The sequence below is a fragment of the Mustelus asterias genome, unplaced genomic scaffold (genome assembly GCF_964213995.1).
Source record: "Mustelus asterias unplaced genomic scaffold, sMusAst1.hap1.1 HAP1_SCAFFOLD_327, whole genome shotgun sequence".
NCBI classification, from domain to species: Eukaryota; Metazoa; Chordata; class Chondrichthyes; order Carcharhiniformes; family Triakidae; genus Mustelus; species Mustelus asterias.
The window spans coordinates 382299-396801 of NW_027590289.1; the positions used below are offsets into that span (position 1 = coordinate 382299).

At 45.5% G+C, this 14503-nt stretch overlaps 1 protein-coding gene across 1 annotated transcript in view; it reads right to left on the bottom strand.

Annotated features, from left to right (window-relative positions):
• Positions 1-13113, bottom strand: part of LOC144486379 (granulocyte colony-stimulating factor receptor-like) — a 274469-nt gene extending 261356 nt beyond the window's left edge. Inside the window, exons 1-2 of the mRNA XM_078204416.1 lie at positions 12791-13113; positions 408-495 (exon numbers count right to left, since the gene is read on the bottom strand). Coding sequence (XP_078060542.1) covers positions 408-474 — 67 coding nt within the window. The 5' untranslated portion in view covers positions 475-495; positions 12791-13113. The remainder of the gene's footprint in view (positions 1-407; positions 496-12790) is intronic.
• Positions 13114-14503: the final 1390 nt, after the last annotated feature.

Consider the following 14503-nt stretch of genomic DNA (forward strand, 5'->3'; position numbering starts at 1 on the left):
GGCAGCAGTGTTTACCATTTACAAGATGCACTACAGTAATTCACCAAATTTCTGAAACTCCCTCCCTAATAGCAGTGTGGTTGTACCTACACCTCATGGACAGCAGCGATTCAAGCAGGCGGCTCACCACCACCTTCTCAAGGGCAATTAGAGATGGGCAATAAATGCTGAATGTCTACATCTCATGAATAAATTAAAGAACTGGACAGTCAACGGTGTTGGGGTTGGGACAGGGTCAGCTCTGGGGTTATGAGGATGACTGGTCACAGCTGGAACACATCATTGCTCCTACAGGAGGCTACAGTTCTCTATATCAACCCGGCATACAATGTTTATTGACATAACCCTGACACAACAACACACTTTACATCACAAGCACAGATTGAGCAAAGAATCATTCTGCTTACCTGTTTGGAGACTGAGCAGATAAACAAGACAGAGCAATGGAGTGAGCGAGGCTGTGGAAATCAGCATCGTTTCAGACTGGGAAACCACCTGCCAATCACAAGAGACTATTAGAACACAATGAGGTCGTTGAAGGCGTATCAATATAACCACAATGTGATGATTGGAATCAAAGACAGATCAGAACAGACTGAATGTTCACAAAGACTGACAGTGAAGCAGGAGAAAGTGCGCAATGGACAACATAATGGATAACACTGAGCACAAGGTACCGGAGAAAGAGGGCATTACAGTGAGCAGGAGAGAGTGGGCAGTGAAGAGGGCATTACAGTGAGCAGGAGAGAGTGGGCAGTGAAGAGGGCATTACAATGAGGAGAGTGGACCGTACACTGCCAGTGTGCTGAGTGCCTCTGCTTTCCCTGAAGTCTGCTCTGAGTGGCAGCAGACTCCACTGGTTGCAATTACCCCACGGGAAGCACAATAAAACCAATAACCAATCAGCTTGGGTCTCCTTTCCTCAGATCCCACTTCCAGCTGCCTGTACTTTCAGGCTCAGCTTGTCTGTGAAACAAGTCAACAAGTTGTTTCACAAGTGCACCAGGATAACTGTCCTGTGTCCAAAGAAAGGGCTCGTACATACAAACATATGAATTAGGAGCAGGAATAGGCCACGTGGCTCCTCGAGCCTGCTCGTACTTCAATAAGATGGCTGCTCTGATTGTAACCTCACGTTCTTGCCTACCCCCCAATGTCCTTTTACCCCTTGGTTAATCAAGAATCTATCTTGTTCTGCCTTAAAAATATTAAAAGACTCTGCTTCCACTGCCTTTTGAGGAACAGGGTTCCAGGGACTCACCCTGTTCTGAGAGGAAAGAATTCTCCGTACGAAAGGAGCAACCCCTTATTTTGAAACAGGAACTCCTCGTTCTAGATTCTCCAATAAGAGGAAACATCCTCTCCACATCCACCCTGTCAATACCCCTCAGGATCTTAAAGGTTTTGATCAAGTCACCCCTTGTGGATACAAACCTAACCTTTCCAACCTTTCCTCATAAGACAACCCACCCATTCCTGGTATTAATCTGGTAAACCTTCTCTGATCTGCTTCTAACACATTTATATCCTTTCTTAAATAAGGAGACCAATACTGTACACAATACTCCAGAAGGGCGGAATGGTAGCACAGTGGTTAGCACTGCTGCCTCACAGTGCCAGGAACCGGGTTCAATTCCTGCCATGTGGACTGCCCGTGTGGAGTTTGCATATTCTTCCCATGTCTGCATGGGTTTCCTCCAGATGCTTCAGTTTCCTCCTACAGTCCAAAGATATGCGGGTTAGGTGCATTGACCATGCTAAATTGCCCCTTAGTGTCAAGGGGACGAGCAGGGTAAATACGTTGGGTAAAAGCAAATTACTGCAGATGCTGGAATCTGAAACCAAAAGAGAACATGCTGGAAAATCTCAGCAGGCCTGGCAGCATTCTCTCCATGGGCTGCCATGAGCACCTTTTAGCCTTTCCCCTTTGTTTTTGTGGCAGAGAACTCCAATGAATTGGAAAATTAAAATCAATACATTAAGAATCTCACCTGACAGGATTTTCTCGAGCCTTGTCCATCTGGACCCATGATCTGCAACAATTGGCTCAATAGCATTTCCCTTGTGATTGTAATTTTCTGAGATCCCCCCTCCTTTCCATTTCCTGATTTACAGCTTTTTCTAGGATGTTATTTGTGCCTTCTATAGTGAAGACAGGTGCAAAATACCAGTTTACTACATCAGTCTGCCACAGCCCTACCTCCCACTAACAATTCCCCAGATGCACTTTCTATAGAACACAAGAACTAGGAGGAAGCCATTCAGCCACTTGAGCCTCCTCCACCATTCAATACGATCATGGCTGATCTCATCTCAGCTTCAATTTCATTTTCCTGCCCGTTCCCCATAACCCTTCATCCTGCTACTAATTTAAAACCTATCCTTCCCCTCCTTAAATTTGTTTGGTGACAAATACTCACTTTGTTAACTTTTCTTATTTAAGTATCTATAGAATTTCTTTATACTGCGAGCTATCGTTCTTTCATGCTCTAGTTTTTCACTCCTTATCATTCTTTTGTCATTCTTTGCTATTCTTTACATTCCTTCCAATCTTCTGACCTGACACCTGTCTTTGTGCAAATATATGCTTTTACTTTAAGTTTAATACAACCCTTAATTTTTTATTCAACTACAGATGATGGAATTTTTCTTTCTCATTGAAATGTGTCCATTTTGTGTATTCTGAAATATCCTTTAAATATCTCCCACTGAACCTCTCTTGATCTATCCCTTAAGCATATTTTCCAGTTCACTAGCAAGCCCTGCTTTCATGCCCTCATTACTGCTCTTATTTAAGTTGGATGCACTCTCCACTCCCTCAGAATGAATGTAAAATTCAATCATATTATGATCGCTCCTACCTAGTGGGAGTAGCATGCCTTCACAATGAGGTCATTAATTAATCCTATCTTGTTGCACAACATCAAGTCTAGTATAGCCTGCCCTCTGGCTGGCTCCAGAACATGCTGTTCTAAGAAACTATCCCGAAAATATTCTATGAACTCCTTACCAAGGCTACCTTTGGTCATCTGATTTTTCCAATCTATACGTAGATTAAAAGCCCCCATGATTATCACCGTACCTTTCCGACAAGCTCGCATTATCTCTTTTCTTTTGCACTGTGTCCTACCGGGACAACTGGGGGGCCTGTACACAACACCCATAAGCGATTACTTGCTTTTATCATTTCTCATCAAGCTGCTTCTACATCCTGGTTTCCTGAAGGTGGGTCATCCCTCTTTAATGTGCTAATCCCATCATTAATTAGCAGAGCCACCCCTTCATTTTTCTTAACTTCTGTCCTTCCGAAATGTCACATTGATGCGCGACAATCAAGCACGTGGAACAAGGCTTCAGTATTGAAGGCTTTTATTATCAAACAATGGAACTAACTAACACGAGTACACCAGTTCAGACTGAAGGGGTCCTGCCGGAGCAGAGGGTCTTATACCTCTCCTCCGGAGGCGGGGCCCCACCGGGATGTGCCATAATAACATTTACAACAGGTAAACACCCTAACCCAACAACATTATACAACCCCCACAGTGACAACACCCTAACCCAACAGTAACATAAGAACAACCCCCAGTGGTAACCAACGATGGTTCACCACACACATACCCTTCAATAGTCAGGTCCCAATCCATGTCATCCTGCAGCCATGTCTCTGTGATTTCTATCGGAAAATAGTTTTGCATTTCTATTTGTGCCATCAGTTCATTTGTTATGTTTCAAATATTATGTGCATTTAGATACAGAGCCTTTACTTTTTTCCTTTTATTGTTTTTGTAGCAAATAGCCTTACTGCTGATTTACTCTTAGATTTGTATTCTGTCCCTTCATGTCACGATCTGTTTATCACCTCCCATATTTGTACCTTGCTCTCTTGCCTTGTCTCTACATCTTCCCAAATTTGATAAGTTGTCCTCATTATTCAGTTTAAAACTCTGTCTACTTCCTTAGTTATGTGGCTAGCAAGAACATCAACACCAGCACAGTGCAGGTGTGGATCATCCCAAAGGAAAAGATCCCACTTTCCCCGGTACTGGTGCCAGTGCCCCACTAACCTGAACCTGCCTCATCCTGCCAATGGTATCTGCATGGACCACAGCCACTGGCTCCAATTCCTATTTCACCCTCAGCTCATTCATCTTTTGTTTACTTTCATGGACCTTGACTTAGAATCTGGGTGACGGTCAGCAGAACAGCATGGCTGTAACGCAGCTAATTCTGGAATATTCTGTGTTTAGCAATGGTTAGAATTGATCGATGTTTAGATAGGGTCACAGGCCCAGGGAAGCTTGAGGGCCAGGGGGCCAAACTCTGTGTAAATTGGTTGCTGTGTCTCCTACATTCACACAATTACACTTTAAAGAGTAATTGTTTGGCTGTACATGCACTTTGGGATAGCCTCAGGATGGAATTGACACTGCCAATGGAAGCATTTAGTTTGGAAGTTCAGGAACCCAGTCCTCAGCTGAATTTGCCTCATGCTCTCCTGATCATTCTTTTGTCAGTAAGAAGTTTAACAACACCAGGTTAAAGTCCAACAGGTTTATTTGGTAGCAAAAGCCACACAAGCTTTCGGAGCTGCAAGCCCCTTCTTCAGGTGAGTGGGAATTCTGTTCACAAACAGAGCTTATAAAGACACAAACTCAATTTACATGAATAATGGTTGGAATGCGAATACTTACAACTAATCAAGTCTTTAAGAAACAAAACAATGTGAGTGGAGAGAGCATCAAGACAGGCTAAAAAGATGTGTATTGTCTCCAGACAAGACAGCCAGTGAAACTCTGCAGGTCCACGCAACTGTGGGGGTTACAAATAGTGTGACATGAAGCCAATATCCCGGTTGAGGCCGTCCTCGTGTGTGCGGAACTTGGCTATCAGTTTCTGCTCAGCGACTCTGCGCTGTCGTGTGTCGCAAAGGCCGCCTTGGAGAACGCTTACCCGAATATCAGAGGCCGAATGCCCGTGACCGCTGAAGTGCTCCCCAACAGGAAGAGAACAGTCTTGCCTGGTGATTGTCTCTCCACTCACATTGTTTTGTTTCTTAAAGACTTGATTAGTTGTAAGTATTCGCATTCCAACCATTATTCATGTAAATTGAGTCTGTGTCTTTATATGCTCTGTTTGTGAACAGAATTCCCACTCACCTGAAGAAGGGGCTTAGAGCTCCGAAAGCTTGTGTGGCTTTTGCTACCAAATAAACCTGTTGGACTTTAACCTGGTGTTGTTAAACTTCTTACTGTGTTTACCCCAGTCCAACGCCGGCATCTCCACATCAACACTGATAATGGCAGAGTTCTAAAGAGAGGTCAGCGTCAGAGGGAGCCGGGGGTGCATTTGTTTGAAAGAACAGTTCCCAATCATGAAAGGATGGAGAACAAAAGAAAACAGCTTTAAAATAATTGGTAAAAGATGAGAAAAAACTTCAGCATATAGCGAGTGAGTGTGGTCGAGGCAGATTCAATTAAGGCATTCATTATTTGAAAAGGAAAAATGGGCAGAGTTTCGGGAGAAGGTGGGAAAATGACACGAGTGATTTGCTCATTTGGAGAGCAGATGCAAACACAATGGGCTGAATGGTCTCCTTCTGTTCTGTGATTCTGTGTGTTGGCAGGACATATTGTAGTTACAAAAGTATTTTGGGATTTTAGGCTTCATGAATAGAGGTAATGGGCACAAAGGCTGAATGTTGCTGAATATTTATAAATCTCTGGTTCGACCCCAGTGAGAGTATTGTGGCTGGTTCTGGTCACCACACATTAGGAAAGATGTGAGGATCCTTGAGAGGGTGTGGAGGGGATTTACAACAAAGGTCCCAGGGATTTTAGCGACAAGATTAGGTTGTAGAAGCTGGACGGCACAGTGGCACAGTGGTTAGCACCGCTGCCTCACAATGTCAGGGACCCGGGTTCAATTCCAGCCTCGGCTGACTGTCTGTGTGGAGTTTGCACGTTCTCCCCGTGTCTGCTTGGGTTTCCTCCGGGTGCCCCGGTTTACTCCCACACTTCAAAGATGTGCAGGTTAGGTGGACATGCTAAATTCTCCCTTAGTGTCCCAAGATGTGCAGTTTAAATGGATTAACCAAGGGAAATGTGTGCGGTTACAGGGATAAGGCAGGGGAGAGGGCCTGGGTAAGATACTCTGTCAGAGAGTCGGTACAGACTTGATGGACTGAATGGCCTCTTCTGCACTGTAGGGATTTTATGATTCTAGATCAAGCAGGGAAATGGGACTTAGTGGATACAAAGATTATTCCCTCTGTGTTGTTAACGACTCATTGCAACTGAGTCTTATTTGGCAATAGCCTGAATATGATTGATTTGGAAACATGTCCCAGAATTGTTATGTCACAGTTCTGGATCATGTCATCAAGAGGCACCATATTTAGCTGTGAGATTCAGCCCTGTCTGTGTACAGCTGCTGCAGAACAGATCTCAAAATCTAGTAATTTTGTTAGACTGATTGACATTGTCCACAATGAGACATTCTCTTAGCTGCCCACTGCGTCTAGGAACCCAGACAGTTGTATTAAATCACCAAAAAAAGAATAAAATCGGATGGACCACCCGACCTGGTCAAGGACTGAAAACTGTCGACCCTGCAAAGTGCTCCTTACTAATACCTAGGGACCAGTGCCAAAATTGGGAAAGCTGTCTCACAGACTACGTAATCAACAGCTGACATAGTCATTCTCACAGAATCAAAGCTTACAGATAACATCCCAGACACCATCATCACCATCCCTGGATATGTCCTGTCCCACCAGCAGAACAGACCCAGCAGAGGTGGCGGGTGGCACACTGGTTTACAGTTGGGCACGAGTTGCCCTGGGAGTACTACTCACCGTTCACTCGGCCAGGTGAAGTTATGGCTTCAGGTCAAACATGGGCAAAGAAACCTCCTGCTGATAACCATGTAGCGTCCCCCTCAGCTGATGGATCAGTATTCCTCCATGTTGAACACCACTTGGAGGAAGCACTGAGGGTGGAAAGGGCACAGAATGTACGCCAGGTGGGGGATTTCAATGGACATCACTATGAGTGGTTCGACAACAGAATTACTGACCAAGCTGGCCCAGTCTTGAAGGACAAAGCTGTCCAGATGGGTTCATGACAGGTGGAATCAACAAAGGAACTTAAGCTATTTGATATTGTCTTGACTAATCTACTTGGCACAATTGCAGTTTTCCACGTGTCAGGAACACAAATCTCCAAGGATATATGTTTTTTTTTAATGGGAAGAACATTGAATTATCTGGACTTTCTTGGGGACTGACCTGGGTTTTTTTGTAAAACAGTTCTAAGTTCACTGGGAGCAAAACTGCTTTCTTCCAAGAATTCACATGACTTCAGCTAAATGACCAGCAAGACTTGGCAAGATAAGAACAGATTGTTTACTTGAGTAAATTGCGGGTCAATAAAAAGCTGTTGTTTCCAGGCTGTGGGAGGCTGCCCAGTGTCTGAGAAACTGAGAGGAGTTTGAACATGTATTTTGTTTGAGCTTTGTGTGTTTTGGGAGCAAACCAAGTCGGAAGGTTGCTCAGCTTTCTCTCCCTGTCCTGTCCAGAGTTCAGTGTGATTGTCCACATCCAGCCAGGAAAGCCTCATTCAAGTAATTCCTCTCTGGCCACGGGGGAGGTGCCAGAGGATTGGAGGATGGCGAATGTGGTTCCACTTTTCAAGAGGTGAACCAGGGAGTTACAGACCAGTAAGTCTCACGTCAGTGGGAGGGAAACTATTGGAGAAAATTCTGAAGGAGAGAATTAATCTCCACTTGGAAAGGCATGGGTTAATCATGGAGAGTCAGCATGGGTTTGTCACAGGGAGGGCATGCCTAACAAACTTGTAGTTTATATGGATTTTAGCAAAGCCTTTGACATGGTTCTACTTGGGAGGCTGATTGACAATCGGAGAATCCCTACAGTGCAGAAGGAGGCCATTCAGCCCATTGAGCCTGCACCAACAATAATCCCAGCTAGGAACAATTTACTTGGTGCCACTACCCTGCTTTCTCCTTGTAACCTTCAACTTAATTTCTTTTCATTTAATAATCCAATTCTTTCTTGAATGCTTTAATTGGATCTGTCTCCACCACATGCTCAGACAGTGCATTCCAGATCCTAACCACTCGCTGTGTGAATCTGTCTCCACCACATTCTCAGACAGTGCATTCCAGATCCTAACCACTCACTGTGTGAATCTGCCTCCACCACACTCTCAGACAGTGCATTCCAGATCCTAACCACTCGCTGTGTGAATCTGCCTCCACCACACTCTCAGACAGTGCATTCCAGATCCTAACCCCTCGCTGTGTCAATCTGTCTCCACCACACTCTCAGACAGTACATTCCAGATCTGAACCACTCACTGTGTGAGAAGACTTCTCTTTGTGTCTCCATTGTTTCTTTTCCCAATTACTTTAAATTTGTGTCCACCGAATCTTGACCTTTCCACCAATGAGAAAGGTCCCTAACTACTCTGACCAGACCCCTCATGATTTTGAAAACTCCATTAAATCTCCCCTCAACCTTCTTTCTCCAAGAAAAACAACCTTAACTTCCCCATCTATTCTCTGAAACTCATCATTCTTGGAACCATTCTCATTAATCTTTGCTGCACTCTCTCTAATGCTTCACATCATTCCTAAAATGTGATACCCAGAACTGGGTGCAGTGCTCCACCTGAGGCCATTATGGTGTTCTATTCAAGTTCAACATAGCCTTCTTGCTTTTGTCCTTTATGTCCCTATTGATAAAGCCTTAGTTAGTGTCTATTTCATGAACCACGTTCTCAATCTGTCTCGCCATTTTCAATGACCAATGCACATATCCAAACAGGTCCCTCTCCTCCTGAGCTGTGAGGAAGATGTTGAAATGCTTCAGTGTATTGTGGGCTGGCAGAGTGAGTGGGCATATGCATGGTAGGTGCAGTAAAATGTGGATAAATGTGAGGTTATCCACTTTGATAGCAAAAATAGGAAGGCAGATTACTATCTGAATGGCCACAAATCAGGAGAATGGAATGAAACCTGGGTACACCAGTCGCTGAAGGTAAGCATGCAGGTGCAGCAGGCGGTAAAGAAGCCAAATGGTATTCGCCTCATAGCGAGCGGTTTCCAGTACAGGAGCAGGGATGTCTTGCTGCAATTATATAGGGCCTTGGTGAGGCCAAACCTGGAATATTGTGTGCAGTTTTGGTCTCCTTATCTGAGGAAGGATGTTCTTGATATGGAGGGAGTACAGAGAAGGTTTACCCGATTGATTCCTGGAATGGCGGGACTGATGTACGAGGAGATATTGAGTCAGTTAGGATTGTATTCGCTGGCATTCAGAAGAATGAGGGGGGGAATCCAAGTGAAACCTATAAAATTCTAACAGGACTAGACAGGGCAGATGCAAGAAGGATGGTCCCAATGGCAGGGGAGTCCAGAGCCAGGAGTCACAGTCTAAGGATACAGAGTAGACTGTTTAGGACGGAGATGAGGAGAGATGTCTTCATCCAGAAAGTAGACAGCCTGGGGAATTTGCTACCACAGAAAGCAGTTGAGGCCAAAACATTGAATGTTCTCAAGAAGCAGTTAGGTATAGCACTTGGGGCAAAGGAGGATAAAGGATATGGAGTGGGGTGGTGGATCAGGCTATTGAGTTGGATGATCAGCCATGATCGTAATGAATGGCAGAGCAGGCTCGAAGGGCGAATGGCCTCCTCCTGCTCCCATCTTCTATGCATACAGGAGTACCCTTTATTTTCTACTGGCTTAATGTGTTCTTCCCATCAAAATGAACAATTAAGTATTTTAAACCTTTGTGCATTGAAGTTCACCTGACAACTATTCACTCATTCTTTAACCTCTTTCTGTCCTTTTAAACTTCCACACTATCTTCCTCACACTTCATAATGCTTCCACATTGTGGGTGCAATCTTACCGGCCGTTCACACCAGGCTCCTGCTGCAACGAGGTCAGAGAATTTGGCACCCAGCCAAATCTCCGTTCACTGCAGTGAGATGGGAAAATTTCCCCTAGCGGGAACGGCCAGAAAACTCCAACCGTTGAATCATCTGCAAATTTTGAAATTATGCCGAGTACATCATGGTCCAGGTCAGAATACTTCAGAGTTCTGGGTGAGTGGAGGGGTTGACTCGGGGGAGGCGGGGGTGGGAAAGCCATCAAGTGTAAAAAGCACCGTTCCTAAGGATTCATTCTGTATCTGGGCCATTGGGTTCTTGGAAGGGCCTCACAGAGAGAAGAAATGCCTCGGGCAGAGTGGCGGGTGGGGAGGTCATCATGGACTGACAGTTCTACTCAAATCTTGGGGGGGGCGGGGGGAAGGGGAGCATTTGGAGATGGGATGCTGACAAGGGCAAGGCTAATGGAAAGATATGTCACTGATCGTAGTAAGAAGTTTAACAACACCAGGTGAATGAACACCGCTCGACAATCACCAGGCAAGACTGTTCTCTTCCTGTTGGGGAACACTTCAGCGGCCACGGGCATTCAGCCTCCGATCCCCGCGCAAGCATTCTCCAAGGCGGCCCCCATGACACATGACAGCGCAGAGTCGCCGAGCAGAAACTGATAGTTACTGAGTCACACAATTACGCCCACTCAAGCGTCACTTGTGTGCAAGTGTCACTGATTACTGCTGAGTATTTTAACCCTTGGTGCACTGACTTCAAAAGTCACTGACTGTCATGGTGTGTCTGACCCACTGGCCGACTGGGTAAGCAAATACATTCCCTTAGAGAGTTGGCAATGGCACACTGCCCAAGGAGAGTGCTCATAATCCTTGAATGTATCTGAGGTGAGTATTGACAAGTGCCTCCGTAGACCAGGCTAAGCACGAGGTCTTGCAGTGAAGGTTTGGACAATGCCTGAGATGCAAGTTCAGGAAGCAATCAGTGGCTAAAGCTGTGTCCACTTGGCCATGTGGTATGGGGTAAAGGTGGTATGAGATTTTGACGTCAGCACTGACGAAGGGTCATCCAGACTTGAAACGTTGGCTCTATTCTCTCCCACAGATGCTGTCAGACCTGCTGAGATTTTCCAGCATTTTCTGCTTTGTTTAATATTCAGGTCAATTGGCTTGCTAAAAAATTCAATGGCCTGTCTGTTTACAATGACAGGCAGGCCCTCACCTGCCTCCTCTATAATCGGCTTTGTGCGCTGATATCAGCATGCTGGATTTTAGGCATGCTCAGTGTAGCAGCAAATCCTGGATCAGAAGTTATCAGCACCAAGGTTAAAGTGACAGGCCTGTAGTTGCTGGCCTTATCTTTTTGCCCCTTCTCCAGTCCTCTGGTACCATCCTTGAGTCGAAGGAAAATTGGAAAATGATGTCCAGTGCCTCTGTAATCTCCACTCTCGCTTGCCTCGGTATCCTTGGACACATCTCATCTAGCTCTGGTGATTTGTAAACTTTAAGTCCAGGCAGCCTATCCAATACATCCTTCTTATCAAATTTAAACCTTTGTCGTTCACTATGACCTATGCAGCAACTAACCATAGAATTATAGAAACCCTACAGTGCAGAAGGAGGCCATTTGGCCCATCGAGTCTGCACCGACCACAATCCCACCCAGGCCCTACCCCCACATATTTACCCGCTAATCCCTCTAACCTACACATCTCAGGACTCTAAGGGGCAATTTTAGCATGGCCAATCAACCTAACCCGCACATCTTTGGACTGTGGGAGGAAACCGGAGCACCCGGAGGAAACCCATGCAGACACGAGGAGAATGTGCAAACTCCACACAGACAGTGACCCAAGCCGGGAATCGAACCCAGGTCCCTGGAGCTGTGAAGCAGCAGTGCTAACCACTGTGCTACCGTGCCGCACCCATTTCACTCCATCTACCATTCAAAATGTTCTAATTTTGAATTTTCAGTTTCATCTCCAATTTTCCACCATATGTGTTTCCTGGCAGACTAAATACAGTACCTGTCTATTCCAGCCTTAAATTTATTCAATGATGGAGCTTCCACGTCCCACTGGGGTAGAGAATTCCAAAGATTCACAACCCTTTGAGTGGAGAAATGTCTGCTCCTTTCAGTCCTACATATTTGCAGAGGTGAGTGATTTTAATTCCAAGTTGCAGAAGCTGGAGTTGATCTCTTTGAAGCAAAGAGGATTGAGGGGAGGTTTGACAGAGCAGTACAAGATTATATCAGGTTTGGATAAGGTACAAGGAAAATCCTGAGGAATCTGCAGATGTCTGTCACGACCCGGTATAGTAGCTAGAACCTCCTGAGACAGAATTGGTCGGATATGTCCAGGAAGTTTGGCCTCCCCTTCCAGCTCTCTCTGCTCTTCACTTGATCTCTGCTGCCTAGTTCCAGCTCTTTCTACAGCAGCCTGCTTGGGTCCAATTCACAGCAACTGAAACATCTATTCCCATTTCATTCCAAAGTGAAGGAAGCAACCTCTCAGAAATCCTGTCAACAAACTCTCTTCCAACAGAAGGTAAGAAAGTAGATGCGAGTACTGTATTTATCGCAGTGTTTGATTCAGCCTTGTTTGTTTTCCATGGTGTTTAATAGATCTCATCATACCAATGGGCACACTGAAAATTAGTGAATTAACATATAACACATTAACACATTGGAGCCCGCCTCTCTCAGGGGGTTGTCTGCAGAAAGTCTAATGCATCTAGTTAAACCTAAGTGATCTTTATGGATAATCCCCCCTCCCTCTCCCACACAATACATCGAAATGGAATCTATCACTGGATGACCGGCCTGGGACAGACACACACACCTCCTTCTATAACATTACATACCAGCTTACAATAATGAGAATCCTGTTCTTCATCTGTAGTCCTGAGCCACAATAAACTCTGCGCTGGCAGACTGGGCTGCTTCCATCACTCTGTGGGGAACAGCAGCTTCTAACTTCTTCATAACTATCACACAAAAGAGCCAAAGTCCTGGAGGTCAGTCTGGGGCAAGGATTGCATTCAGCAATTAAAGTTTTTCTCTGGTTTCAGCCTCTGGCCAGATAGCTTCTTGTTTTGTGAAATGTAATAAAATCAAAAAAGAATTAAAGTGGCAGCTTCCCAGCATTGGAACCAAAGACAATCCGACATTACACAATGTGAAAGTGAGAAAAAGAAGGAAGTGGCAAAGGGAAATGAAGCCTGGGTATAATGTGACAGGAATAACCTGCTGACTAAACACACTGTCAGTGACGCTGACTGCTTTCGAAAGACAGTTGGAACTGGAACTGTCTCTTTACACTCTGAAGATTTTATTTATAGATACACTTCTCTTGCATATGAGGACTCAGGGAGAAGCCCCTGTTAACACCCCACCATCTATACAATTTATAGTGAACTGTCTCATTAAAAAGAAAAACAAGACATAGGATACTCGCCCCAAGACCGGAAAATCCTGCCTGAGGTCACGGACATTTGCATGGTCCATGTCTCGGCCCGTCATGTTTCCCGTGGCGGGTGATATGGGAACATTCCACCCAATATTATATTTTCAAGACAAATTCGATATATAAAGTTAGGAGCCCTGGAGGAAGGGCATGTCACATATCGATATATGTGAAATGCCCTTCCTCCAGGGCTCCTAACCGTTTTATACGTAGATTTCTCTTTATAAAACAATCTGACAATCTGGGGCAGCACGGTGACACAGTGGTTAGCACTGCTGCCTCACAGGCTGATGCGCGTTATCACACACGAGGCTTGATGCTCAGGAAATAAAGGCTTTTATTTGCAGTAACAAGGCAGCTACTAATTACATACACGATCCCAGACTGAGGGGTCCCAGACAGAGCAGTGACCTTTATACCTCTCCCAGGAGGCGGAGCCCGACTGGGATGTACCACAATAACTATAATACAAGGTGTAACAGCCCAACCCTAACCCCAACAGCAACAAGTAGAACAACCCATCCCTAACCCCAACAGCAACATATATACATACTTGTAGTACTGGCCAGACCCTGGCTCAGTACTATCTAGTGGGAACCAACGATGGTTCACCACATTCACCCCTCCTTTGAAGACAAAGGCCGGTGGGGTACAAAAAAAACAGAATAATTTGTCATCAGTCTATAAGTTCAGACGGTCAGGGGGACCGCACCGTCGTTGTGACCTCCTCAATACCGGCGATGACACCGGAGTAGGCACTTGCAGTGGCGTTCTCCCCAAGGCGATGTCCAACTGTTCCTCCACAGACTCATGGGCCGGTTGACCCTGAGGTGATGGTAATCCATGGAGTTCCGACACGCCCTGAAGTGGCGACCATCCTCTGGACTCAGGCAAGCTGTACACGGGAGTAAAAGGGTTAAGTAATGGTCCCGATGCTGCCCGCGCCATGTCCGGAGGGGAAACAAGAGTTATGGGGTTTGTAACAGGGGGTATGGGAGCGACAGGGGTTTCCACGTCCCCTGCTGGCGCCAGGTCTCGGATCGAGACCGTGTCCTCTCGCCCGTCAGGGTATGCCACATAGGCATACTGAGGGTTGGCGTGGAGGAGATGG